At 35.4% G+C, this 25,252-nt stretch overlaps 1 protein-coding gene across 5 annotated transcripts in view; it reads left to right on the plus strand.

The window, feature by feature from the left end:
* Positions 1 to 25,252, plus strand: part of PRKX (protein kinase cAMP-dependent X-linked catalytic subunit) — a 60,923-nt gene that overhangs the window by 14,311 nt on the left and 21,360 nt on the right. For 3 of the 5 annotated variants that reach the window (XM_058863165.1, XM_058863185.1, XM_058863177.1), the window contains exons 2-4: positions 14,717 to 14,885; positions 19,065 to 19,328; positions 22,167 to 22,190. In XM_058863165.1, coding sequence (XP_058719148.1) covers positions 14,717 to 14,885; positions 19,065 to 19,328; positions 22,167 to 22,190 — 457 coding nt within the window. The remainder of the gene's footprint in view (positions 1 to 14,716; positions 14,886 to 19,064; positions 19,329 to 22,166; positions 22,191 to 25,252) is intronic. The other 2 variants (XM_058863169.1, XM_058863193.1) reach the window with 1 other exon arrangement.

Raw genomic sequence — 25,252 nt, forward strand, 5'->3', positions numbered from 1 at the left:
TTATTTTTCAGTGCACGGGGACAGACAGTCTGTTCCTGTGTGCTCAATCAAAATCTGTTTTGAAGCACGCCCACCTTTCCTGGACTCCTTTGTTGTAAGGGAAGAAACTTTTGTCACTAGTTCTTGATTTGGTAAGTGGATCTGAATGCATAGTTTCTGCTAGGTAATACTGAGTGTGCAGTGTCATCTATTCATGTGGAAATAAGTCAGCTATGGTGCTTTTTTTTTTTCTTTATTCTCTGATAACACTCAAGTTAATAAGCACTCCTGCATGAAATATGGCTGTTCTATGCCCTGTAAAAATATACTGATAAATTATGTTTTGGCATTTAAAATATTTGTACAAGGGGGAAATCTCCTATTGGCAGTTGGGTGTAATAGCTATGGAGAGATTCAGAACTCTAGGTATTCCCATGATAAGTTGAGGTTTCTAGGCCAATTGGCTTTCATGTTTGATAGAAATGTTAAAAGCTGAATTGTTTGAGAACAAACACAACTTTGTTGCTTGGCCTCCTTTGCTTCTCTGAAATATGATTCTTGATATAGAATTAAACAGTGGTTCTAGTAATAGTAGAGGGAAAAAAAAAGCCATCTAGAATTGGAAGATCACTTGAGGGAAGGGGGAGCAAAGAGGAGAAAAGCCATGCTGTGTTTGATCCCTTTGCTTTGGAGAACCTTCCTCAGCATAGCTGGTTAAGTTTTATAAACAAGACAAATAGGCGGAAACTACTGGATAAATTACCATAAAGTACAGTTGTCTCTAAGGAGTTCTGCATGTTGTACACAGACCTCATTTTAAGGACTGAAATGAAATTTGACTGAAAAGGGCACTGTAGTGAAAACAGGTGCTTAGAGACTCTCTAAATATTGATTATACTTAGCTTGTGTACTGGCATGTTCTACAAAGGATAACATTTAGTTTTTATGTAAAGAAGTATGAAATTTTATTAGTCACTGGCAGAGCTTTCTTATGGTACTTTGTGATGAGATGTATTTTATATAATGCAGTGCTAGTTTATTCCATCAGTGAGGTATGAGGATCTCATATATATGAAACAATAATTTTATCAGTCTCTGTCCTGTCTTCTGAGACTGTTACTTGTTCCTAGGAAATCTACAAGCATCTGAAACAAGCTTCAGTAACAGTAAACACCTAATATGCCTGATAATTTTTCTTGTTTGGCTATTTCATCTGTCTGCAGGGAACAAGTATGCCTTTTGACTTTACTACTGAAAATTTAACATGCTTCACCTTTTGTAAAAAGTGTTAATGGATAATAACATAACAATCATCAGATTGCCAGTAACTTTCACTTACAACTGATTTAAGTTAAATACGAGCTGATGAGCAGGCCCAGATACATGGGTTTTTTGTTTATTTCTGATCCTTAAATCTGTCCCTGCCTTCTAATTTTAGCAGCTTTGAGCTTGTGTACTATTTCCTTAAATGTAAGTCCTGAATTATTAATTATATTGGACTGTTGTTCTTTAAATTGAATACAAATTAAAGTACATTTCTGTTGAGCTGTGTGCTGTGTCAGCTATAATAGTGGGTGACCCTCAACAATGATGTTTCAATTTTGGAGAAACAGAGTCTACAAAGGTCACATCAAGTACTCTTGGCATGTGAACTATAGCTCGTGAATTCAATTAGCTGTAATCTATCCTATCAAAGTGGAGTTGAATTTTCTTTTCCTTACTTTACTGCAGACTGTGGTCTTGTTTTTAAGTATATCAGACTAGGTTCAGGTAATTCTGAGGTTGTATGGGGTGAGAGAATTGTACAAAGTAAAAGTAAGAACCAATTATGGCTGTAAACAACAGAATAAATTAACCTGAGTTTGGGTAAATGGGCCCATGTGAATACCTATGTTACTTACATATGAAATTTGGTGTATGATGAAGACATACATAGGATAGCAGAGTAAGATAACAGAGAATGTTGATTCTTAGAAAAAGTGAACTTGGTTTTATTTTCAAGATTTGAGTAGTCATAAAATCAGATAATGCTTTGAAATAGTTGAAAGGGACCTTAAAGACCATCTAGTTACAACCTCTGCTGTGGGTAGGGACACCTTCCACCAGGTTGCTGGAAGCCCCATCCAAGCTGGCCTCAGGCACTTCCAGGGATGAGGAATCCAGAACTTCTTCTCTGGGCAGCCTGAGTAATCTAACATCTGGCATATACCTACCTACTTTCAGTTTGAAGCCATTCCCTTTTGTCCTATAACTATCTGCCCATGTAAAAAGTAGCGGTTTTGTTTGTTAATTTTAAGCCCTCTTTAACTGTGGGAAAGCCTCAATATAGGTCTCCTGTGATCCTTGCTTCCTCCAGGCTGAGCAATCCAGCTCTCAGCCTGTCTTCACAGGACAGGTGCTCCAGTCCTCTAATGACCTTTGTGCAGCTCCTTTGGACCTGTTCTAGCATGTCTCTGTCTTTCTTGTGCTGAGAATCCCACACCTGAGTGTACTACTCCAGTGGGTTCATACCAGAGCAGAGCGACAGAATCCCCTCTCTTGACCTGCTCACCCATACTATTTGTGAAGCAGCCCAGGATGTGGTTGACCTTCTGGGCTGCAAGCATGCATTTCTTGTTAATAATTTCAAATCTGATAAATTCTTTATTATACGCATATATTTACGCTTTAAATATATTTGTTCAGGGCAGCTTGTCATTGCAAATCAGATTTATTCTATAATCTTGTATGTCAGTCTTCCTTTTGCGTGGAAGAAAATGTATTGTGTAGGGAGTTCACTTCTGTCCTTGTCTGTTCATGACATAGTGCATCTTTCCACCTGTCTCTTCAGATGTATGAAATTTACAAACTGTGTTTAATAAAGTTTTTTTGAAAATGAATACTGGACCTCGGATGATGTTGTGCTCAAAGAAAAATGAAAGGAAAGATTTTACAGAAACAATGTCCAGCACAGAAGTGCCATCAGGTTATCAGCCAAAAAATCTATACTTACTGTTGCAAAATTAATGGTACTGTTTTAATATATGCTATAGCCTCTGAAACTTACTCTAGTATTGACTTGATTTCTTGTTTCTTGAAGAGTTAGTTTCTTTAGATTTGTTTGGAAAATCAGGGTTGTTTTGTGGGGGAATTGACTTGTAGGTTGTCTTGGTGTACTTCATAAATTCTCAAATATTCTCATCCTGGTCCATTTAAATAATGTCAGTTATATACAGTGTTCTATTTAAAGTCTTACTGTTGATTTGGATGGGTTCCTTGGGCATGATATATGTATAAGATATATATATGAGAGGTATAATAAGGGAGAAAGATTGGATCCTAGTTTTGATACAGGAAGAAAAGGAAAATGTGTGCATAAAATTCAGGGGAAGGTAAAACCGTGGGAGATGGGTAGAGTGGCTTTTCTTTCCTATTAAGGAACTGCATAGTAAAAATAGAAAAAACTACTATATCCATTATGTGTTTCCGTCACATGGTTGGCTGATAAGAAGTTAGAACAGAATTTACGTTTAGCCTTATTGTTTTGCGTTGTAGAGAAAAAAACAGTGACTGGTCCATACAACCCTGTTGTATGTTGTGTTCAGACCATAGTCCTTTTCTCATAGAGTACTTAAATGTTAAATTGGCATTGGCAAGTCTTCGGTAACATCAGGTATTAATACAAGTGATATTTTCCATCTTTAATTCCATTAGTAATGTAATGCTTGAGCACTATCAAGATTTTTTCCAAAATGTTTAATTGATATTTGAGAATGGAGTTTGTAGACTAGGATTTTGAAACTTGATATTTGTGTTAGGGCTTTTTGTTCCAGTTCCATATCAAATATAACTTTATTTGGATATTCTAGACTTACTTCCTCTTTCTTGGATAATAGCTCTTTATGTGGAGAATATGGTGATATTCATTCTACTGCCAAACAATGGTGATTTCATCACCTTACCTTGTACAGAGTTCCACTAATTTTTGTAAGGTATACTGTGTGAGAATTTGGAAAGGTAATGGAACACATGAAGTAAATTCTGGATACCTAAGGCATTGTTATTCTGTAGTCTCTTAGGAATATCAGTTGATACTGTCTCTTGAATATAAACAAAGCCTTCCCTTTGAGGAATATTTTGTTTCACTCATGAATTCTCAGTGTATTAAACTTTAACAAAATACAAATATATTTGCCGTGCTTGATCCAGATTGAGATAGTGTTTTAGGGGAAAATTCTTGTGGGCTTATAGTTTGATTTTGTTTTGTAAAATTTCATTTACAGAAGATAGAATGCAGGGTTGTAGTGGCACAGCAACTGCTCATAACTTGTAGATGAAAAGGAATTGAGTCTTTCGGAAAGGCATTCCTTTTGCTATGGTTACAGTGCTGAGTCATTTGTGCATGTTATAATAAAATCTCTAGTACTTACTACAGTCCATTCAAAACAAAAATCAAACTAAAAATAATTTTTAGAAATGGTCATAGTTATATCAGAACTATTTTTTTCTGTCAGCATAATAGCTGAAATGTGAGTGAATGTTTTAAATACCTTCTAAGACTATTGTGCTATATAAACTTGAATAACATGTAAAATTACAGATTACAGAGAAAAATTAAAACTTGCAAATCAGATGTGGTTTAAAGTGTGATTATTTGTACCCACTGTATCCTTTCTTCTGTGCAATGTTAAACTATATCAATATTTTGAAAAAATCGCTAGATGAATGACATTCTTAATACCACATTTGACATTGGGTCATTAAGTAACAGTGCTGAAGATTATAAAGCAGTATAGATGTCATTTGGCATAGGTTTCATGACGTGGAGTATGAAGAATTTAGTGAGTTACCAACAATTCTTTTTCAAACCTCACAAGTTTATATATTTACACAGGTTAGCATATTCTGTTTCAGTAGTTTCTGTGTCATAAGTGTCATGCACTTATCAGGCCATTTTTTTTTTTTTGAGGTTGGTCTGAGTGTAGATCTATGCACTGTAAACAACTCTCAAAGCTGTATATGTAGAGTCAGCTGAGCAAAATAGGTACTTCTGTGTTCATAAATTGGATGTGTAAAACCACTATTGAATACAGAAGTGCCTTTCTTCTCTGTTGAGTTGCAAGGGATTCCACTTGGCTGGTCCAAAGTTAAGCTGTGTAATAAGTGAAGACATTCTGGCTCAGGGAAGACTGTTGATTCTTTGCCTGAAAGATGGGAGAAATTGTCTTTCGCCTTGTGTTTGGGGTACAATAACAGCTTGCATACTCTTAGCCTGCAACTTTGCTGCTTCCATTTTTTTGTATTGTACAAAGAATTTTATAAGTTTCCACCATAAATTGCAACAGGCCAAGAATAATGGCATTTCTTTCAAAGCTTAGGGGTCTTTTAATGTCCATGAATATACATGAAAAAGATGGTATGAGCTACATGATGCTTTGTGGTAATCTGTCTTTGAAAGTGGAAGTTCTACTCCAGTTTTCAAAAATACCAGTCCTAAGGTTTTAAGATATAATGTGAGGACTGAACTTTCTGATGCTTTGAGATCTTTAAGTATTACTCAATGGTCAGGCTTTGTCTTTAGTGGGAAGACAGAGATTTTGTTTGTTTTGTTTTTTCAATCCTGAGTTAGCTCTAGGTCAGTTTAGAATGTAAAATGAAAGTGAAACGTTTGATCAGAGAAAAAAAAAAAGGAAAAGTAGCTGTTGGCCACCACTGAACTTTGATTTCACTTTGTGTATCAGGTTTTCAACCTGGCCTTTGCAGCTTTCTCAATTGTGCCAGTATGTGTGTTCTCAAGTGTGTTTCTGCACTAGGGCCTTCTGTGTTTAATTGTGTGGTAACACAGAAAATAGCAAGGAGTGGGTAATCGTGGAACAGTTTTCTATTAGTTGCCTGTTTACCCATTTCCTGAAACACATGAGAGAACGAAAATGTCCTGAGTGCATTTAAATTAAGTCTTAAGCGTAAGTCTTACCTGTTTTCAACCAGAAGCTTTCAACATAATTTCACATTTATACTTTATAATCATTGTAGTACATATTGAGTAATAAATAGACAATCTGTTTGAAAAGTATTTGTGCACAGTTTTTGTGCACTGTGTTGAATACCTCCTCTTTATTTGTGTCTGATTTAGCACTGCTTTCAGTGAAGATGGAAGTGAAATGTAATTGAAAAGAATGTATTATAAGAGGTACTAGTCCCTCAAAGGCTTCTGTCCAGCACTGGGGAAGGAGGAAATCGGTCAAGTACAAACAATGTGGCTTTTATTACATTGGGTCAGCAATAATAAACCTTTGTACTTCACAAGACTTTTTTGTTTGCTTTTTTAAAGGATACTATCAAGGGTATTAAGCCTCATGCTTTCTTTGTATTAACATGGGACTGACTTACAGCAAGAAACTGTTTCGGAAAAGCTGAGTTTCAGGACAGACCAAAAGATGATGATAATGTAAAATCATACAGTTATGGAGAGACACATATTTATGGGCTGAAAAGAAAAGTTGTTAATCAGATGCCTACTAAGTACCCCTGTTTAGACTTACCTAGTCCAGAGGGAGCTGCTGTTAAAGTTGTTGCATGGATTTGATTATTAGACTGTGTAGCATTAACTTCTTTGGAACAAAGTGCCTCTAAATCCTTTATGGATTCTTGCATTGGTATTTGATTCTTAGTCATCAAAAATTTATTTTTGTTTTTCTGAGAGGAAAACATGAGTTTTGAGCTATGTTTTGTAGTTGTTTGGCTGGCCAGTTTTATTTTAAGTGGTTTTTTTTTCTTTGGGTGTAATTGTAAGCTTTGTGTTTGTAATTGTTTGCTGGTGATACATGTGACCTCATAAGTTCACCTGTAGTGACTGACAGAGCAAAAGATGCTGGGACAATATTTCAGGTACCTGACCAGTCGTGTGTGTTCTACTGAGGTGTAATTTTAAACTTTGAAGACCTTAATGGCTGTTTTTTTAGTTGAAGTTACCTGAAAAGGATTTCAGTCTGTTGAAACTTGTTATTGCTGTGACATAGGAATTTGTTTAGCTTTGCTTTATTTTGTTTTGAAGGGCTTTTTTTTTTTTGGTAGAAAACCAACTAAATTTCCTCATGTTGAATTTGTGTAAAGGAACCAGCCAAAACAGTTCTATATATACTTCCTGTCACCAGGGAAACTGAAGGTGAAGATAGAAGTGCTGATAAATGATGAGAGAGAACTTTTTTGTCCTCTTTGGTAAAAATTTGATTATGAAAATGAAACTTAGAAACAGATCCTTTTTTTTTTTTTTTTTCCAATATGTCCCTGCTTAGGCTTTTTTTCCCTCTTTACCATTTTTGGAAGGGGGGGACGGAAGTTACTGAGAAACACTTCCCATTAGCTGAACAGAATAAATAGAAAATGGTGTGTTAATGATTTATTGGACTGGATTCTTTATGTACTACCAGAGGTAAACTGCAAGTTTACTTTCATTCATCATTCATTATTCATCCTTGTAGAAAATTAGAAGCCTTTTGGCTTAGACTGCTTTTGGGACATCCAATTCAGAATACTGAGTGTAGTACTAATCTCAGCTCAGGAAGTAGGAGCTGTATATTCACAACTCATACCTATTAATCACAACTCACACCTATTCACAGACACAAAAATCAAAGAATTCTCTGAAAAGAAATAAGGATTCAACACTTTGGATTTTATTGGAAAATGTTTCTGTCATAACATTTTTTTATTCCTTTTTTTAAACAATCAAGAAAAACCTTGTAGACTAAGATTTTGGGTTTTATGGTACTTGGCATAGTACTTTAGTCATCTTGTTTGTTTTCCTTCTTTTTGCTGGAATATGGGTTACTTTGAATCCCATTTTGTTTGTGGTAATTGGAAGTGTAACACACTTGAATTAAATACAGTAACTTTTGGCCTAAATGTCCATGTGTGTTAGGTTTCATTTTAAGGAAGCTGTTTCACAGTGGGTTTAAACACGTAAAGATAATTTAGCCATTAGAAAAGATTCACTTGGAAACACATATTTATTTAGAAAGAGTCCTGAATTACTCAAAACTTGATGGAAATTTTAAGCATTGGTTAATGTGCAGAAGGCTAGGTGTGGGGTTTGCATGTCTTTTGTTGTTTGAGAAATTATTTGGAAAGAAGCCAATAGGTTAAAAATTCTTCCCTTTAATATTTACATTCCAAGAAGTAGTTTATGTGCTTATTTTAACCTCTCCCTACCTGAATTCTGCGAAGAGTTCTGTGAATAGGATTTGAATGTTAAAACTTTTTAAATTCCAAAAAAGGTCTGTCTTTCTTTCATAATTTCCATTTTACAGATTCTTCTTCAGCTATTAAAACATGACAATTTCTGATAATGCCTTAATTACCTGAAATACTCATCAGATGAAAGGGAGAATTTAATGCTTTCTAGTGTTTTAGCTTGGCAAGTGTTACTAGCCAGACTGGTACCTGATTCTTAGCTTAAATATACTTCTGTTTTGAAATATGATAGGCCAAGTTTTTTTAAAAAACGATATTAATTCAGATTGATAAGCTTTACTTCTAGCAGGTGTTTGGTATAATTTAAAATACACTGTTTCAACAGACCTTAATTTAGTTCAGGAAGTAATATAAAACTTAGATTCTAGATGAAAAAGGAGTTAATCTTTAAAGGTTTCTATTTCAGCTGTTTTTATAAGAAAACCCAATTTTGAAGTTATGATATAAATGTACTTCAGTTGTAAAATTCAAATTATAAAAGTAGGAGTAATGGTTTTGCAATGACCTAGTTTCAATATGGAGGAAAAGCTTTATCATCCACTCATCTGTTCATCTTCTTTTCATAAATGTGTCACAAATTGCAGGTTGTGGAAGACATCGAAAGAGTTGGAAAAATACCATTGAAAAACTGAGTATGGAAATACCCATTTATGAGAATTGCTCTGAAGATTATGGATATTTAAAGTTTTGAGAATGGAGATGCATTTAGAATCAGTGTTCTAAGAGGTGTTAAGAAACTATCATATCTGGCAATCTAGTTACTTTCTGGTTTCATTTATTTGTTGGTCCCTCGTATTTCAAAGTAAATTTAAAAAGAAAGAATAAAGAGACAGAAGAAACTTTCAAGAATTCTGCTTTTTTTGCTTAAGAACACCCTGATATTTACAGTATTTTTGTAGAGAGACAATTTGAGAGCAAAAAAAAAATTCAAAAACCTGAAATTACAGAGGAACTTGCATCATTGATGTTCAGTTGATTGACACTTTCTGGAAATCGGAAACATGTATCTGAGCTATGTGGAAAACAGGAAACTTGACTGATGGGTGTTAATTAGCCTGGTGATTCTGATGTCATTAGTTCTTAAGGATTGTAGTTCAGTAAGATTTAAATGGGTGGGTCAACAACAAGAGTTGTTGACACAACTTCTTGGTATTCTCTGGCATATTGAATCTTACGTGAAATTGAAAAGAGACTAAACTGTATTCCAGGTAGTTAAGTGTAGTTTTTGTGGTGTGTTGTTATAGGCTCCTTGTATACCAAGTAAGAAGGAACCGAAGAATTACCGGATCTTTGGAAGTTTTTTCAACATCCCCTTTGAATCGAAAGCTAGGCTGTATTCGAATGTGCATTGGTACTTTTTTAAAAGTTTAACCTAACTGGGATAAAGAATTCATGATATTGAGCTTTCAGTGGATGAATAAGAAATGTCATAGAAGCAAGCTCCTTTGGCAGGGCTTCCCATGGTGAACACTACACATGTATCTCTGTTTTCTGTGCTCTTAAGATCTTAATCAGACTGTCTGTGATTTCAGTGCATATCACTGAAAGATACAAAAAGGCTTTGCAAAAAGAGTGATCAGGAATTTCTTTCATTTATTCAGCAGTATGAGATGTGCAATTCTAGAGGGAAAAAAAGGCATCCTATAAAACCTCCTCCAACTTTCATTATTTCTCTGACATGTTTTTCAGTGTTAGAACTGAACCCTCTAGAGTAATGCAGATCTATAAAAGCAGTGATCTAAGATTAACAGTGAACAATCCACAGCCAGCTTTCAGAACAGTGAAGACACTGAATTTAGCATTTTTAGAGATATTGGTGTATGTGTTGACAAATTAATAAAAGTCTAAACTTTGCTACTGTGATGTCTAGAATCATCATTCTCATTTTGACTTGCCATAATCATGTGCCAAACACATCTCTTGTGTTAGAAGCCTGCACAGTTGCTTGTGCCTTGTGGTTTTCCTAAATCTTTCTCCCAAGGGTTAACCTCCTGATTACCAGTCTGTTTGGGCAGACTGGTTTTCCTTTGCAGTGGCACTTTCCCACTTCTTTGTCAAGAATTACTGACAACCTCCATTTCCTAGTCTAGGCTGTTGAAGTTACGTCCCAAAATAAGACAATGATTAAAAGGCAGACAAATTTTGACATTCAGTAGTTTGCAATTTGATACAATTAGTTTAGTTAATCTCTGATATTTTACATAATAAAGTCTTTTGTGCTTGTGGCTATCAATAAAGACTAATATGTGTCACAGTAGGAAATATTTCTTCTAACTGTAAATAAAAGTGAATGCATCTGATGATTTTTGTAGGCATCATCCTGCATCCCTTCTGGGACTCAAAAAGCAGCCCTTGGGGTCATAGAGCTCACATGACCTAGTTTATTCTTCATTAAAACAGATGGTATCTATCTGAGCAAGGCAAACTTGGTTTTAAGAAAGAGCTGGGGATTAAAAAGATGGGAAGCTGAAGCAGCTGGGTCTAATTAATGGGAGCAAATAAAGAGACAATCTAAGCATTACATTAGTCATCTACATCAGTAGCAAAATATTCACTACATGACTACTCACTCAATTGTTTTAGCTGTTCAAAAGTTGCAGGATTGGTTTACCTAGCATGAAAAATATCTGAAATTGCATCAGAAATGTTCCCACATTCTTTATTCTTTTCTGCCAGGCTTCAAAGAGAACAAAGTCCTGAAAACTGGCTATGGTGTTTTTGCATGGTATTAAGGAATCCTGCTTGTTTTATAAGACTGAAAATACCCTACTTGTGTTTGATATGTAGACCAGATTGGTCCTCTGCAGATTTTGGCCTCATCTTTGTGTTTAACATGAGGTTACCTAATGGTGAAGATGACTGGCATTCCTTCAAGCTCTACAACCACATAAAATTTGCAGTGGGATCCAGGAATTTTATTGTTTCTGTTGTAAACAGATTATACTGGATTAGTGGTTAGCATTTTGCATATTTTATTCTGTTTGCCCATTTAGTCCTAAAAATCCTGAATTGTGTTGCAAATATCACAGGCCCTCTTCTTGCTGTTGTTACTAGTGGCCAGAGACCTTCACTTACCATGTGCTTTAGCAGAGAGAAGGGGCCTGTGCAAATAAAACTACAAATATGCCCTCAGACTTTGTAAGAACAGCTGTTTTCTTGAGGTATGATCTTCTCATGTAGACACTTTGTTTTGCTCTGAAACTCTGGTAACATGTACTATAATAGACAGATAGGGATATATATGTAGGGAGTGTATGAAGCCATTGCTCTTCCTCCAGCAGGGTAGTACTTGGTAGATCCCAGGACTAATCCAGAATGGGATGATGTGCCTCTCTTGGTTTGAACCAAATATGAAATAAATGTGAGTAGACTGAAGTGCAAATCTGTAAATGCTATTTTGCTTCATTCTTACAGACAGGTATAGAATATTTCCATTTCAAGGTAATCATAAGGAATGATTACTTATCTGTCACAAAAGGTCAGCTTTAGTTGTGTTTAGTTGTGCTCTGAGGTGATCAGGGGAAAAAGTTGAACAGTTCTTTCACAGGGATTAACCGAAATTGTTACATCAGTTAGTTGTCTCCTCACCTGGAGTGGTGCTTTGATGGAAGACAAATAACACTGCCTTTTTTGCTTCCAAAAACCTTCCCTCAAATTTATTGAGCCGGACCTTCATCTTGCACAGTGCCACTTAATGCTTCAGGTTTTTAGTTTTCTTTTTATGAATCTGATAAGCAGAATTTCCATCTAGTCACAACACAACAACCTGTTCTTATAAAACAGATTTTTTTGACTCTGCTAAACAGCCACGATAACATCTTGTTGCAGCCTAGCACCTTGACTGTCATCCTGTTTATCCCTCCTCCCTATCAGTTGGAGGGAAGAACATTTTAATGGCTAAAAGTATGACCAGGTTTGAAGTGAGATTTTTAATTATGGTAGTTTATGTATGTAAACTTTATCTGGTTATTTGAAGACTGTCTAGGCATAAAACCTATAGCTAATTGCATAGCAATTAGTCCCATGGAGGAATGGTGGGTGTGTGGGTACTGCCAGCTATAATGCAGGCCTAATGGATTTTATGAGAAGACTTGATGGGGAAAAAATACATATTATGAGAGGGGATGTCCGAAAACAAGTGTTACATGGCTTCTTGCTGTGTATTGTCTTGATTTTCATAGTTGCTTGCAACTGTGCTAAAGATGTTTGAAAATAGACTGCCTGGGATCAGTTCAACAATAAAACTGGTTAGGGAGGTTCTCTGTTCTCGCCTGTCTGTGTGGTCCTCTGGTTTTCCCAGAGGCTTTGTAGATTAGGGCATTGCCACTATTCTGGAATAGCCTGCCAGGCTTTGCTGTTCCTGGCAGAGATGTTTTTAAGGAAGAAATATTTCCAAAGTTAGAACTATTGCTAAATAAGTCCCTGATAGGTTCTTTTTTGAAAATAGATGAGACTTGTGATTTCTCTTATTATTGCTGTTGTTTCTAACCAGTGGTTTGTAAAGATAAAATAATAGCATCAGGAAAAGTAAAACATTCCAAAATAAAAATTTCTTAAACAAGTAGAACAAGTCCTGAAACATGTCATCACTAGAGATCTAGGAACAATTAGATATATGTTGACTTTTGACTTTCCTGTTGGATATGTCTGTGGAAGCGTTTTGTTCATACAAGTATGAAAATGCATTTAAAATTGCATTTGCTGAGTCCACATTTGGAAGTCTCAAAAATGAAAGATGGTTTCTAGTTTCAGTGTGCCATATGACTATCACTGTTCTTCACAGTGTTTTTACTCAAGTTTAAATTTCAGCTCCTAATTCAGAAACAACCCAAGTTAATTTTTTTTTTTTTTCTTTTAATCTGTGCATGCAGTGTAAATGTAAATAATCAGTATTTAAAGCAGCTTGAACAGATCTGTGCTTGGAAGCTCTTGGGCCTTTTTTTGATGTTTGTTTGTTTGTTGGTGTTTTTTTATATTACGTGTTTGAGGTTTTTTTACTGCAGAAGCCCATCCCTGAGCAAATAACTGTTTGCAGGTATAGTCATGTAATATTGACTACATTGTTAAAGGATTTCATTGCATGATAAATTTTCCAGGGTAACCTGATGGTTTACTTTGCTAAGACAGCAGGCTTTTCCTGACACCTGTATGCAGTTTTCATAGTTAAAGAACTGTAACTTGGGACAGGTGGGAATGTATTTGATAGAATCTTTTGTGCTTGGGCAGTGGTAATCCTTGATGTGTTTGTGTAGTGAGAACTTCTGTCTTGAAAACTGGCTTTGGAAGCTGTATTAGTAGTGGAGCTGCAAATTCCATAGAGCTGGATTGCTGGAGTTAGTAGTTTTTAGTTTGTGAGTATTTTGGTTTTTAGTAAATGCTATGTCTTAGCAACATTTTAAGTGATTGGAAAGAAAAATTGTTAAATAACATAATTTTTTTCAGCTGAGAATACACATACAGAAGAGTATTTCAAATGTAAATTGAAGCTACCAGAGGCAAAAATTCCCTTGTTCTTTTCTCATCTCCCCAGTAATGCAATTTTAGAAGTTCGTATTGTTCGTTTCTTGCTCCTACCTATCTCTCAGAAATGTATTTCCTTTCGCATACATACTCCCTTTTCTGTACCTGCTGCACATTTTAGGAAATTGTCTGTACTATAAATTGATTGTAACTGATTGACACAGTCTGAAGTCAAGTAACAGACCAGTTAATAATACTGTAACAGGTCTGCATGCTGCCTTTCCTAGGGTATGTGCAAAGAAGAGGACAATTGCAAGCTGAAGTATAAGCTTTTGACATTTCTGGAGAGTAACCTTTTGCAAGTTAGGTACTTGTTTTGAATGCCAGGTGTCCTTTATATTGGCACATATTTCTGTCTGAGAATGGGATTAAAAATATCTGGTGTACTGTTGCAATGGAACCTACATGGCATTGTTTAATGAGCAGAAAAGCAATAAGCAACCACCTAATAAGCTGAAATATGTGTTCATCTTCAAATGTATAACACTGTGCTGCACAACAAATAGCAGTCTGGCTAAATGTGCCAGTTTTAACTTTGATTTCAAACTAATAGAGATAGTTCAGTTATATATGATTGTCTTGAGTGCAATGCACTTAAAAGGAACTTTAATGACTATTGTATAGAGAAATGCCTAATGCATTATTTAAAAGTCAGTATGTTTTTATTTTCCTTTGTTTTTTAGAGTGAACTGGAAAAGGAATACAGTAGCTATAAAAAAGGTTAGGCAGCTGCTGTTTCCAAGTGATGTAACGCTGAGCACTATAAGCAGATTTTTGAAAAATGATTAATTTTTACAAGGATCAGCAAATTTTATATATGTTTTCGCATTGCTTCCTTATCCTACTGAATCACTTCACCTCTCTGTGCACATTTAAATTTATAGTCTCCTGACCTGAATAATTTGAGTAGGTTTTAATTTAACAAATTATCATTGTTCTTTTTTCCTTTTAATGATAAGTTGATTTTTCTGCTCCAACTTTTCAGGCACAGGTACCTTTGGACGTGTTCATCTGGTGAAGGAAAAAATGGGCAAGCGTTACTTTGCACTGAAAGTAATGAGCATTCCTGATGTCATTAGACTGAAGCAAGAGCAGCATGTGCACAATGAAAAGTCTGTCTTGAAAGAAGTCAACCACCCTTTTTTGATCAGATTGTAAGTTGTATTTTTTCAATTCATTTCACTCCTACAGAAAATGCAGTTGAAGTAGTCCAGAGTCTCAATGCAAGTTCTTATATATTTAACTAACATTGAGAATTTGATTTCTTGTATGTAATCTAGATTAAAATAGACTTTGGTATGAAGTACGTATTTTAGAAGAATCAAGAATTTAAAATAAAGAGGCATAATTTAAACACTCAGAAAATAATTTATTATAAGGTATTTTCTCTCTTTTATTTTCACACTTCAAAAGAGACATTTTCTGAAGTGAGGGGAAAATGCTGATAATTGTTAGGATTGGCTCATCAAAATGACTTCTAGAACTATCCTTGATGTTAGAATGGCAATGAAAGTATTTCTACATGTATGTGCTGTAGCTATTGGAAAATAGGTAAAGACATTCCTAGACTTAAATATCTAGGTATTTAAAAACTTAAGTGAACTATACTTTTGCAAACTTTATTTTTAGAGTTTAAATAACTGCCATACTTCCCGAACTTAGGTATTCCTGTATTTGAGGTTGTCAAGTGATGGAACCTGTTGAGAAGCATGATTTAAACACAGTTCATAAAGAATGCTTTTTTTTTTAGTGGAATTGAGGTAACTAATGATCCCGGTGGTCCCATTGTTAAAGAGATAAGGTATCAGGCTTTTCTGTTCACAGCACCACAGCGCTTCTTGAGTATCTGAGTCAATATCTATTAATGGGGTAACTAAACTTCTGGTAATGGCAGGTTAATTTCCATTTATATTTTCAACTGCATGGATACATGGCTGGCTATTAAACAATATTTCTTTCCATTTACCTGTTTTAATCAGTTTTCCAAAAACTGGACAATATTAGCCTTAGTCAATCTAGCTGCAGAGAGTGCAGCTTCCTGCCAGGGTTAAGCAAGTATCAGAGGGAAAAGAAGAAGGCAACAGCATGTTAGTCATTCAGAAGATGGAATGAGCCCTGCAGAAGGAAGCTTTTTCCCTGATGTGATGTTGGCTTTTTCCAGCATCATGATACTATTAGTTTCCAGCTAGTGTTCAGAAATCCTGTGTGTGGCATAGTATCAGTTAGACAAGTTCTAGAATATGTAGAGATTAAGATTCATGGAAGAAAGCAGGATGGAGAGGGTGAATACATCTGGTTAGACTGTTTTGAAGTATGGATGGAACGGGAGAAACAGGATTTTGTATATATATCTGTGTACATCTGGAAATTGTTTACAAGAAAACCTTACGAAAACCAACAAGCAAACTCCCAAACAAACCCCATCTCAGTAGGTCTGTGTGTCAGGAACAGCAGGAATAGAGGAATTTGGGTGAGATGTCAGAGACAGGGATGGGAGGATTTATGTTCATACAGAAGTGATCAAAAATCCAAACAGGGGAGTTTTCCTGGATTTCATTCACACCTTATTTACAAGAGACCAGATTTTTCAGGTTGCCAAAGGACACAATTCATAGTTCACTTTGTATGCAAGGCACACACGTATTCTTCATGTCTTCTAGAGCTCTGCATTTTCTGTTGAAATGTCCAGTAAGATGTTGCATCAGCTATGCTCATGTAATTGTCTATGTGATGCCTTTTTCCCTTGGCAGAAGAGACTCCAAGCAATGTAGCTGAAGTGAGGTAGTTAAAATTTAGGTCACAACGATATTTACGTGCTTTGGGTTAAACAAGCCTTTGTGGATGATCATCACTAGACTGCATGACAAATAACACTTCCTGCAGCTTTTTGTGCGACTAAGTGTTTTTTTCAAGCCACCTGCTGCCCAATATATGTGTGGGTTTTTTTTCCGTTAATTGTTCTACTGTAAGTGTTAAACAAAAACAGGGAAAAATTACATAGTTCAGCTTTAATACCTTTAAAGTGTTTTATCTATATGGTCTGTCTTTTAGGTTTTCAGTTAGTTTCACTGTCTTTACCACTGATAGTATTCTCCTTTGGTTGCAAAACACAGAATAGGTCTCATTGCAGCATAATATTTCAGGATTATATGATGGAAAATTATAAAGTAATGCTGCACATAATTGATTTCTGGTGTTCAGAAATTCCAGCTATCTTCCTATATGTAAAGAGTTTCTTTTTTATTTCCTTTTACTTTTGAGAAATACCTATTATAAACACAGGGATGTACAGTTTTTCTGTAGACACGGGAGTTACTAATCTACATATTGTTTTAAACAATTTTTTCTAAATACTTCTTTGGTGCTTTTGTAACAACTGATCACTGGAAATTCCTTGGCAATCTTTACTGATGTGTTTGAGTAATGTGTCATACTCACTGTGGTGCAGCTCTTCATAGTGAAATGTAATGTTGACATGTTTTTGAAGACAGGAATAATTAATAAAAATCAACTATGTCTTGTAGTTGTATAAGCTAAAACAGGTTGTTTGTCTGTAGGAGTTCACAATAGCATCTAAAGTTTATGTAGTAATCCTGAATTGTAGAGTTAATGATTCCACGCATTATTCTAATCATAGCTTCTGTGATGTTTTTTTTCTCTTCTTCATTTTAAACTAATTATTTTCTCTTCTTCTTTATTTTAAATGGTATTAAATTACCATTTAAAATAATCTGAATTGCAAGTACAGAAGTTTCTTTTGCTCTTTTTCTTGTATACCAAACAATGGATCCGTTTTCAGTGGATAGACAAACCTTTAAAAGTTGATTTTCAAATAAATTAATTCCAGTAAAAATCCTGTGCCTAATGATGTAGATGTTACATTTTTTTTCCCCTCTATATTGTCAGATTTTGCTCTTCCTCTCCCATAAATATGTGGCTTGCTTTGTTTCACCCACTTCTGCTCTTCTTTCATTGCTTATTGTAGGTACAGCTTTGCCTAATTACCTAAAATACATTTTCAGAGTGTTTTTGCGTAGTCAGTAAAGAATAGTATGACCATCATCAATAGCCACTTAATGATGATGATGACTGTGATAGGGAAGAAGTTTCATAAAAGCAGAAGACAAGCCTGGGCTCTGCTTTCTCCATCACTGAGGCAATGGAAGAGCTGTAGCTGATGTCTGTTAGTTCTCTTACTTCCTTGGTTGCCTCAGTGCCATTGTCAAAAATAAAATCTTCCTGAGTAAAAGTCATTCATGTGTTCAGGAGCTCAGTTTCTGCTTATCTTTCCTGAGGCTCTCTGCCCTGATGAAGCTCGAGGTACTTGTGATACTGGCAAAGTGCTGAGTAGAAGCTGAACTAGCTTCTGTTCTTGTATCACTGTATCAATAAAGAAGGTGACAGTGTTCTCTACCTTTTATTATGGAATTAGGGATAGTTCTTTTTTAAAATGATAGTGTTCCTCAAGATGCTACCAAATACTTGGTTTCTTTTTAACTGCTGAGCTACATTTAGGGGTGTGGTGAGTTGTTTAATGTAGATAGAATGAAATATGGCATAATTTAGGGGAGTGTGGAAGAGAATATTCCTCTATTCTGTAATGAAGTATTTTAAAGCCACATATAATTATTTTCTTTCTTCTTTACCTGTTCTTTCTGTTACGCTGACTACCACAGAAATAGCTCTTAAATTAAAGGTGGCAGTCTGAGGAATGGAAGGTACCAGTCCTTAGATTAATTCTGAGGTGCAGAAATGAATCTTGTTTTGCTGTCATTTTTGCTTTTCTGTTGTTTTTTGTGAAAGATGCCGTAGAGGAGCAAATGTTGTCATCTGATGCTTTAGTTGGGATTTAGTGTATCTCCGGGGAAGAAAGCACAGGAGAGGAGAAGGACAGCACTTTGGTGTGTGGTTTTGAATGCATTGTCTTGAAAGTCTTCACAAAAGCAAACCCCCATCACTTGATAATGCTTGATAATATGAAATGTAAGGTGTGTAAAAAATGTTTAGTCTTTATATCAGGTCGGTTATTTGGTGCTTAGAAGAGGCCTGTTTTTTGCATACAATGAAATAGAATCTATGAATTTATTTATTTTTTTTTTTCTTCGCCTGTGCTGTACTTATCCTCAACTATCTGGTTTACATTACAGGTTAAGGCAGCTAGTTGAATGTCTTACATAATCCTGGATTCATGGAGGTTTAATATCTGCAGACAAGGAATCAGAAATTAGTTATGCACACGCTTGGGGCGGCAGAGGCCATTTTGCAGACATTTACTTGTAAAGTGAATCAGAGACGTAATTACTTTATTCAGTAAAACAGTATTTTTGTTACAGATTTTGGACCAACCACGATGAACGTTTTTTATATATGTTAATGGAATATGTGCCAGGAGGAGAACTTTTTAGTTACCTGCGCAACATGGGGCGTTTCAACAACAGCACAGGACTGTTTTACTCGACGGAAATTATTTGTGCAATAGAATACCTGCACTCCAAAGAAATAGTTTACAGAGACTTAAAACCTGAAAATATATTACTAGACAAAGAAGGACATATCAAGCTTACTGACTTTGGATTTGCAAAAAAACTGGTAGACAGGTAAGTGGGGTTTTGTTCTGATAATCAGATTTTGCATGCTAAACAGTTAGAAAAAAATGTTTGATTTTAGGTGCTCAGCATTTGATTTAACATTGCATGTGGTTCACACATATCAAATCCCTTAATAAGAAGGAAACAATCGTCTTAAAATGGCTGTATGGAAAGCAGTATTACTCCTCAGATATAGATATATACCAGATAGATATAACCAGGAGCAGTATCACACATAAGCAACAACAGCAAAATATTTTTGTATAGCTGGTTTTAAAGTTTTCAGCAGTCATGTTGTATAAAGGGAGTTTAGGGAAGTAATATAAGCAAATGCTAAGAGATATAAATTAATCCTCCATATATACTGAATTGCTGTCTTTTGTAACTTATGTTTCCTTCTATTTTCCTTTTAGAGATTTTGAAGTGTGAGAATAATATTTTATAACTGGATACCACGTTTTCACTTGCCTGTGGCTAAAATGAAACTGTGAAAATCTAGACAGAATCCATAAGGCCAGCTTCAGCAAAATTGATTAATTTAAATGTAGCTTCTATATTACTGTCAGCTTTAATTACATATGTAAACTTCTTAATAATGCAGAGGCTCTCGCTCAGTGATTTCTCTGTTCGGGCTGCTCTTCCAAGACCATAATAGATATTTTTAAGAGTAAGCAAGAGCATTGGGATTCAAGAAAAGGGAGGTAAAAACCAGCCTGTTGTATCAGAAGAGTGGTTTGACAAGGCTTGATGTTACGCCTTTGAGTCATGTCTTGAGGGAGACTGTATTTGATTGTTCTGATTAAAGCAGCACAGTGGTGAGTTTGGTGTTACGTAGATGTTCATCCTCTTTTGTCATCAACCTGTTGGATGCTGCTTTTGCAACAAGCAGTTTCGTGTGTGAGGAGAGTTCTACAAGGTCAGTTTGAAAGGAGAGTGTGTGTGGGTGAGGGTTTGCAGTAATGCAGAGTCCCCAGGCAGGTGCAAAGGAGAGCCACTTTATTGCAAAAACCAGGCCTTGTTAAGCAGTTGGTCCATTATCAGTTACATAGTTTTAAATCAGTTTTAAATCATAACAATTCAACCAACCACCATACACCACGATGTGAACACACAATGGTTATATAACTTGTTTTCGGCCTCTAATTCAGCTGAGTCTCTTTCCCACAGTCCTTTTTCTGCTTAGCCAAAGTAGATGGCCCAAGCCATGATTTTACAAGGCCTTCCTTTTGTAAACTTTTACTTATTTGTAACAAGAGTGGATCTGAGGAAGCTGCTTAATAGATCCCTTATGAAGTAAAAGTCAGACGAGAGAAATCAAGTCACAAAAGTTGTATTCACCTTTAAGGTCTGAACATCCGTTTTAAAACCATAGAATTTTATTATGAGTATCTGAATTTAGTTTTCACTGGGCAACCAAAAAGGCATACGAATGCTGGCCTTTCATTTTAATACTTAGTTTTTAAAGCAAAATAACTTTTTGCAGGAAGTAAATAATGTAATGTACTTCCATGTGAGAAAGTAGTACAATCTCTTTATAAGACATATAAGACATCTTTTATTGTCATACAAATACTTATGACTTGCTCTTTACATGTAAATACTGCCACTTAGTGGTAATTCTTGTTTTGTGTATCTGGGGGTTTAAGGCACAAGAGAAATAACGCTTCATTAAATAAGGTGATAGTTAACATCAGAATATATTTTTCAACCTGGAAGATGAATCTCTAAGAGTAAATTTGTTCAAATATATTTTAGGATATCAAACTTAGCTATCACTACTGGTTTTAATTGGGTTTGTATTTCCCGTATTGCTTGGGGGCCAGTGAAGTTGAGCAGTGTGTTGAATTGTAGAAGATGGTAGTAGTTGTATATTCATAGCTGATTTACCTTCAAATATACAACAGGTAACATAAATACAGAACATTAAATTGGAATAAGCAAGGACATTATCAGAGCACAGGTAGTTACCTATAAAAGTCTGATTTAGTTTTTTGTCTTACTGGTTTTTTTAAACTACATAGTATTCTCCCCACTAGCTGAAGTCATCTCCAAAATGTTTGTTTTCTCACTGTAAAAATGCAGTTATCAGCCCTTTATCCACTAGTGCATCCCAGTAGGTGCTTTTGTTTATGACATAGCCTATTTGATCAAAATTGTAGGAGATATTGTGTCATTTTTATGCATGGAAAATATCTGTACACATGAATCTTACATGTATGGGTGTCAGTGAGTGTATAGATGTGTGCATATACACAGCATACATGAATAGCAAAAAGAAGACATGAAGTATTTAAGTTTTTTGAGCATTGTGAGGTAACCTGCTCTCAGGATCAGCAAAGACATTCCTAGAAAGAAGACATAATACATAAATGAAAGCATGGTCTGCAGAAGACTTTGGATACACTCGCATATTCCAGATACATAATACTTCACATGAATGATTCTATACCTGCCTAATTGAGGTTTTTTCTGCAGACATTTTCCTTTCTTCCTACAACTGTGTGTGAAGGGATGAAATACTCACCTTGTCCCTCTGCAGTTAAGCTGCTCTTCAGAAAGTGTCTGCCTCATAGCTCATATTCCCACTGGAGAAAGCACCCTGCACTTGTACCTTCTTATTAGTACAATTTCTGAAGACCTAGACTCTTTTTAGAGACAAAGAAAAGAGAGGAGGTTTTCTTTGCTTCTTCTGTTCCTTGTTGGTATATCCTTCTGTTTATCCTTGTTCCTCCCTTTTCACTCATAGTGTAAGTTTAAAAATTCTGAATTTTTCTCCAAAACAGTGTGTCTTTGCCTCAGCTGCTGTTTATTTCTTCTCTTTTCCACCTTGATGTTGCTTAACTGAAGACTTAATAACCTTTTCAGTTTCTTGTAAGTACATTCATATAAAATAGATATGCCACTACTTTTAAAAAAGGGCAGTGTCAAGAAGAAAGTTGGGGAGGGGGTTTTAATTTATAAGAATTAAGAATTTTACAGCCTGAAGGCTGTAAAAAGGATTTCCTTTGAACTTTACAGCTGTTACATTTGTAGATCTTTCTCTTTCTGAAAAGCATATACCACTTTTTGGGTATAGTATTTTTATAGAATTTTTTTTTCTGGTCTGATTTCTTTATTTTGTGTGGTTTTTGGTTGGGTTTTTTTGTTTTGGTTTGGGTGTTTGGGTTTGGGGGGTGGGGTTTTAATTCCCATGCCCTTTCAGGGAAGCACAAAAGTACTCTGCATGGAATTTTATGGATTTTTTATGGACAAATTTCACTCAAAGTTATAAACATTTTAGGTAAAATTAAAGACTTCAGTAATCTCTTTTTTGTTGTTTTTTTTTTTTCTGGGATGTTATTTACTGTTAATTTTAGTTTATTCAGTTTACATTCCTAAAAAAGAAATTTACCTGTGAGTCTTTCTAGAAACTTGAGAAGTGATTATTCTTAAACATATTGGGGATAGTTCTGCACTGTTGCTTAAGCTGGATGTGCCTCATGGCTGTTCTACACAGTGGATTGAAGAGAGAAAGACTAAGTAAGACACAGTAAGTCTAGCTTGCAAAGTGTATCCTTTGTCACTGTAGAATCAAGCAAGAATGTCTTGCAGAACAAATTTTTGTCAGCTGGATGCAAAGCAATCTTTGTTAAATATAACTATAGAGAAACTGCCAGAATACCAAAACAAACGTTAATCTGGCTCATATGAAAAAAGCTTGTCAGGTACTACAGAGATGGATTCTGAATGATGTAGAATGCTAAAGCGCATTAACCACTGAGTACTCTTCAGAAGTTTCACAAAATTATTTTGTAGCTTATCTTTGTAACCAGAGTAGATTCTTTATTTCATGTTTTAAAATTACATTCAACCTTATCAATTAGCACTTACCTGTATTTCAGCTTTTATCTTGAAAATTCAAAACAGTGAATATTTTGTAGCAGTTTGAAGGGGAACAGTCTATTCTTATTTTTTTGCATTGCAATTTATCTTCAAAGAAGTTATCTAGAATTTCAGGTGAATATCCAGTAGTCATAAAAAAGTAATGATAAAAATCAATTTAAGATATTAACATTTTGTAGCATCTGCTACAAAGTACTTAGTATATTTACTCAGAAATATTTAGTATTCAGAAATAAATAGTACTTCAGAAATATTTAGTATGTCTGAAATACTAAATAGTCTGTTTCATGACTGGTAAGAGGAAACACAGGTCATGATCTTATGGCACAAACAAACATCTTCAAAAAGAACATGAGTTTCTTCCAAGTTTTTGTGTAGTTAGAAGACATACATTTCTTGATTGAAATTAAGGAAGTATTTAATGTGGTGGTAATAAATTTTATTTTCTAGTGCAACTAGGGTCTTCAAGTTACATTGGCCTTAATTCACAGTTTCCCTCTTGCTTGAATAAAACTACAGTAAAACAGTCAGCTGCTTCATTTGCATAGCTACTTAAATTAGGATGATTAAGTCAAACGATGGATACAGTTTGTTTTTATTTGGGAGAGGGAGAAATACTTCATTTTAAAAGATGACAGAGCTTTGCTATTATTCTTAATTCCATAATCCTGATCTAGGTAGCTGCTAGATGGCAGTAGTGTAAAGCAGCACTGTATGTAAAAATTCAGTATGCTTGATTTGGAAAATAAGAGTTTATATTTTTTAGATAAATTCATGATAAAAATTAGTGACGTATTCTTTGCACTTAGGAATGTAGTTTCAAGAACCTTGAAGCACACTGGATGCAAAGTGTGCCAAACTCTTCTGACAGTTTTGTTGGAGTAATTTGGCTTTTGCCATAGTAAGCTGAAGCTTAAAGAAATTCAAGTCATAATTCTTCATTTGAGGCCTTAACTGACAGTACAGTTCCTCCTCCTTTATCTTAACTATTTTTATAAATCAAGGCTAAGATTTAATAAAACAACCAATCATAAAAAAACAATTCCAAAAGTTACCTTCAAAATATTTCAAAGAATCATAGAATATGCTGAGTTGGAAGGGACCCATTAGAATCATCAAATCCAACTCCTGGCCTGGCCCAGGACATCCCTGGAAGTCACACCATGTACCTGAGTGCATTTTCCAAGCGCTTTTTGAGCTTTCTCAGGCTTGGTGCAGTGATCACTTCCCTTAGTAGCCTGTTCCAATGCTCAACCATCCTCTGGATGTAAAACCTTTTACTGATATCTAACCTTAACATTCCCTGACTCAGCTTCATGGTATTTCTTTGAGTCCTCTCACTGGTCACAAGAGTGAAGAGATCAGTGCCTGTCCCTGTGCTTCCCCTTGTGACGGTTTTGAAGACCACAATGAAGTCTCCCCTCAGTCTCCTCCAGTCTGAACAGGCCAAGTGCCCTCAGCCCTTCCTCGTATGGCTTCCCCTCCAAAATCTTCACCATCTTCATTGCCCTGCTTGAAACACTCCAGTAGCTTGGTGTCTTTTTTACATTGTGGTGCCGAAAACTGCACACAGGGCTCAAGGTGAGGCTGCATCAGCACAGAGTAGGGTGGAACAATAATCTTCCCTGCATTCTCATAAAAAAAGAACTTGAATTAGTATTACTTCTAAAGGTGATTGCTGTTCATCTTAATGCATTTGTTCAGGAGGATGTTACCATTTCGATTGGAGAAAATTCTTCCTCTCACAAACACTCAGAGTTGTTTTTGGTGCAAGTTAGAAATCATGTGCGGTGGCCATTTGTGACTATATTTTTTGTCATATTTTAGTAGAATTTCTTTTTAAATGTGATACAGTATTCTTTCTTATTCTGTGCTGTGATTTCACTTTCTCTTGAATTGGTGATCACATTTTCAAAGTTTCATCTTCTGACTTGCTGCTGGGGAAGGGTAATATATTCAAATTGAGAGCACATTATTTTCTCAAGTGTACATTTAAACCTAAGTCAAGGGAGTGAAGCCAGGCAAATTCTACATGGGTGTTTTTACAAAGA

The sequence above is a fragment of the Poecile atricapillus genome, chromosome 1 (assembly GCF_030490865.1).
Source record: "Poecile atricapillus isolate bPoeAtr1 chromosome 1, bPoeAtr1.hap1, whole genome shotgun sequence".
NCBI lineage: Eukaryota > Metazoa > Chordata > Aves > Passeriformes > Paridae > Poecile > Poecile atricapillus.